The sequence below is a fragment of the Lactuca serriola genome, chromosome 8 (assembly GCF_051521515.1).
Source record: "Lactuca serriola cultivar US96UC23 chromosome 8, Lser_US96UC23_V15, whole genome shotgun sequence".
Taxonomy (NCBI): Eukaryota; Viridiplantae; Streptophyta; class Magnoliopsida; order Asterales; family Asteraceae; genus Lactuca; species Lactuca serriola.
Window position 1 is genome coordinate 277253827 of NC_136415.1, and position 4187 is coordinate 277258013.

The window sequence follows — 4187 nt, forward strand, 5'->3', positions numbered from 1 at the left end:
ATATGTCAGGGTAATTATGTAATCTTTCATTTTAATCCTTATTTTTAATTTATTTATTCAGATTGAAACGTCCCCCACACACAAGTCACAAATATCGATTCCTTTATCTGCTCATTACTATGTTTTACACAATCGATGGATGTTCATAATGGAAATCAAAACCAGGTATTCAATTTTGTTCTTTGATGTTTATATGTTTTTACCGTTTTCACATATAAATATGTATCCATTTTGTTAATCTTGCAGGATAATGAAGATCAGAATCCCAGGAAGGATCTGGGTAATGTCAATGATCCCAAGAATCTGGTGAGTGAACTTGTGAAGAAAAAAAGAAGATATAAAATATGCTATGGACTTGGTTATGATAGTAAGAACTGTCCTTTTGGATTGAAGAAAGCATAGAAGTACAAGAAATTAATCAAATTGGACGTTTTTAGATATTATTAAGTTTGATTTCGGTAAAATAAAAGTCTAGTTTGATGAACTATATGGTATTATTAAGTTTGATTTCAGTATAATAAAAGTATAGGTCAGAAGCCTATGTGTTTTTCTTATATATTTATGTTTACAGCTAATAAAGTGTTAACGTTAGTTCATATTCATAGAATCATCCAGTTATCATTCCAACAGAATGTAAAAAAAATGTTTATTATATTTCATAAAAAATGTTTTACGGTTTCATAAAATGAAAACACATGATGTCAAAAATAAAATGAGTAAATAATGAGAAATACAATGACATATACTTAAACAATTTAAGATTTAACTGTCTTGTAAGCCATATTGTTATAACATTCTAGTGGAATGATTTAGAGATAACACACAATCAACAGTTTTTTAAGCCATATTGCTATATTATTCTAATAGAATGATATGCAGACAATACAATGTGCAGAGTTTTATATGCCATATTGATACGTCTTATAAGTCATATTCTTATAACATTCTGATTGAATGTTTTCGAGGAAACACAGTGAAAAGTTTTATAATTCATATTGCTACATCATTCTGATAGAATTATTTCGAGAATAAAATACTATGCAGAGTTTTAGAAGCCATATTGATATATCATTCAGATAGAGTTATTTCGATATTAAAATACTATGCAGATTTTTTTAAAAGTACATAATAATATTGTAAAATAATTAATTTAATGTACTGTTTAAATGTTTTATATTTGGAATATGAATATTTTTATCTTTAGCATGCTTTAAAAAAGAATCAAATAGAAATCGTTTTTTTTATCAGTGATCCCTAATATCACGCCTTTTAAGTTGCATAGAATCCGTTTTCATCCCTATTGCTTTTCTATGTCAGTTTATCATATTTTATTTTTTCAACTTCCAAAGCATATAGAAACACTGTCGAAATTTCTTAGGTATGGATGATCAAGTATCAGATGTTAATAATCATATTTACAAGGAACATTATTTAGCTAGTGATGATGAAGATGAACTTGAAGATTTCGATTTTCCTGATAATGATACACTATATAATGGCGGATTTCAAATATGAGAAAGCAGTAATCCTAATTTAGTTGAGTTTGTGAATTTTTTGTTTAAATTTTCATTGTCTTTCAGATTCTATCTTGTAACAAACATGTTTAATATTATATGTTAATATTTTCATTGATGAACATACAAAGGACGCAAACATGCAGAAGACGAAAATCAGTTCATCGATGAAGATACAGAGGTTAATATTGATTTCAGTGAAGGTAATAAATTCAATTCAGGATATTGAAATTCTTACAGAATAGTAAAATTCTTTCAGAATAATATTTATAAAATTCTTACAGAATAGTATTTTTATCATTTTTAATATCCCTTAACATTTGTTTTGTTTATTTCTTACGTAAATTTTTAATCATGTATTTGTTATGTTTAAATAGGACAACCACATGTTACACATGATTACGTTTCTCATGGTGGCACCTTGTATTGGACCCCGATTGTTTCAGACGATATCAAACCAAAAGTTAAATCAAAATTTGATTCATATGTTGAAGTGGTAACAATGTATAGAAACTATGCATTAGAATCTGGTTTTGAAGTCAGACTTGGAAGAGAAAAAAAAACGAAATACAACATTATTACAAATAGACACCTGGTATGCAATCAGGAAGGTAATCCAAATACTAGTAAAGTAGATACTCTGGACATTCAGCATAATAAGACTCAAACAAGGAAAGATTTATTTAAGAGGGATTGCAAAGCGAAAGTTGTTTTAGATATAATTCCCGGTACTCTTGAATATGCCGTGAGTGATTTTGTCGAGCAACATAATCACGAGTTGTTTAGGAAGGGCAATATGTACCTATCTTGTACAAAGAGAAAATTTGATTATTCCCAGGAAAATTTCATTCATAATTTGTCAAAACAAAATATTGGTCCTGTAATGCACATATACTCTATATAGTGCTCTTTAGGGCGGTCCTTCAGTTCAAGGTGGATTGGTTTCTGATTTCAAGAATGCTAGGAGAAATCTTAATTGTTACATAGATGGGAGGGGCGTGAAATTCCTTGTTGACAAGATGAATGACAGGAAGAAAAATGTCCCAACATTTACTTTTGAGTATAAAGTGTTGAGCAAAAGATTGAATGCTCTATTCTGGGCTGACGAAACAGCAAAGTATAACTACAATTCTTCGGAGAAATTGTATCACTCGATGCCACATTCAGCATGAATAAGTATTTCTAACCATTAATACTTTTACAAAAGTTATTTCATTGTTTTCAGTTATGTAAACTAATATTTTCTTTTTAAAATAGGTATGATATGGTTTTTGTTCCGTTCACTGACATTGATAACCATAAAAAATGTGTAACATTTGGTGCTGGACTTTTAAGTCAAGATGATGGAGTTTCTTATGAATGGTTGCTTAAAGCTTTCTTGAAAGCTTTTAGAAAACAACCTAAATTGGTTATATCTAAACAAGATCCAGCTTTGAAAAAAGCTATAGATAACGTTTTTCCGTTGGCACATCATAGGTTATGTATCTGGCATATAACAAAGAAGTTGCCAAATAAGGTATGCATAGAAAGACTATTATCCTTAATTTTTTGTCATGATGCTAGAATGATTTTCTCATATTCTAACAGAATCTTAAATTAAAACTAACATCCTATTTTCCTTCGTACAAAACATTTATTGAAACAAACATCAACTGCTTTAAATTTTTTATTTACTCATCCTCATTAAATTTCAATTTCTACAGATTTTATTAATCGAAGATGCAGCCACCAATCAAAAATTTCAAAAGTGTTTTCACTCTATAAATTGGAATTCTAAGCTGGAACCACATGACTTCGAGAATGTATGGCATATGATGTTGGAGGAGTTTAAAATTACAGATAACAATTGGATGAAAACCATGTATGATCGAAGATTCTGGATCCCTACATTTTTCAAGCACATTCCAATGTCTGGTCTTATGCGAGCTACATCACTGTCTGCAAGTCAGAATTGGTCATTTCAAACCACCACACTAACCGGTTCTTATCTTATCATGTTTATGATGACATTTGATTCAGTCATGGAACGACAAAGACATAATCAAATTCTTAATGATTTTAATACTGCCACCACTTTTTCTAAATTCATCACTTGTAGTCCGAATGAACCTCATGCTTCAAAGGTATATACACGCAATATTTTTATCAGGTTCATGTAGGGCCACCAATAACCAGGACGAAGATCTCTATACATCTTCGTTACCCCGGGATGAATGGAGAACCTAGACAGGTGTGCCTTGTAACATCCTGTTTATTAAATACATAAATAAATAGATAAAACTGATGAAAAAATAATCGCCCTAAATCCATATTATTTAGTAGGGTATTGGTTCTAGGGAGCCAAATTATATATTTTAGACTTTGAGGGGTTAAAGTTTAATTTTGGGATTTATTTTGTACAGATTTTTAGAAGACAGGGGGTGTTTAGTAAGTAATGGACTTATTATGAAAGGGATTTCAGAAGACAGGGTATAAATGGTAAATTATGGACTTAGATTGAATAGATTCTTGGGGGCAGGGACTAAAGTGTAAATTCTGGGGCTTAGTTTGAAGAAGATCTGGTAAGGAGGGACTAGATGTGACAAAAGTGAATGGAAGTTTGGAAGGAGCGTGATTAAACTGGTGCCATATGTTCCCTCTCGTCGCACCATCTAACCCTAACCCTAACACTCT

The 4187-nt window shown here is 30.5% G+C and overlaps 1 protein-coding gene across 1 annotated transcript; it reads left to right on the forward strand.

The window, feature by feature from the left end:
* Window positions 1-135: 135 nt before the first annotated feature.
* Window positions 136-3949, forward strand: LOC145068113 (protein FAR1-RELATED SEQUENCE 5-like). Its single transcript, XM_079015096.1, has 8 exons — window positions 136-165; window positions 247-367; window positions 1646-1717; window positions 1892-2109; window positions 2429-2658; window positions 2772-3030; window positions 3218-3637; window positions 3917-3949. Exons 1-8 carry the CDS (start codon window positions 136-138, stop codon window positions 3947-3949), a joined length of 1383 nt encoding a protein of 460 aa, XP_078871222.1.
* The last annotated feature ends 238 nt before the right edge of the window (window positions 3950-4187 follow it).

Bases quoted from the DNA above. Each gene is read 5' to 3' on its own strand.
- LOC145068113 (XM_079015096.1), top strand. From the start codon at position 136: ATGGATGTTCATAATGGAAATCAAAACCAG. The intron at 166-246 runs GTATTCAATTTT...TTAATCTTGCAG, and splicing joins ATAATGGAAATCAAAACCAG to GATAATGAAGATCAGAATCC. The intron at 1,718-1,891 runs GTAATAAATTCA...ATGTTTAAATAG, and splicing joins TAATATTGATTTCAGTGAAG to GACAACCACATGTTACACAT.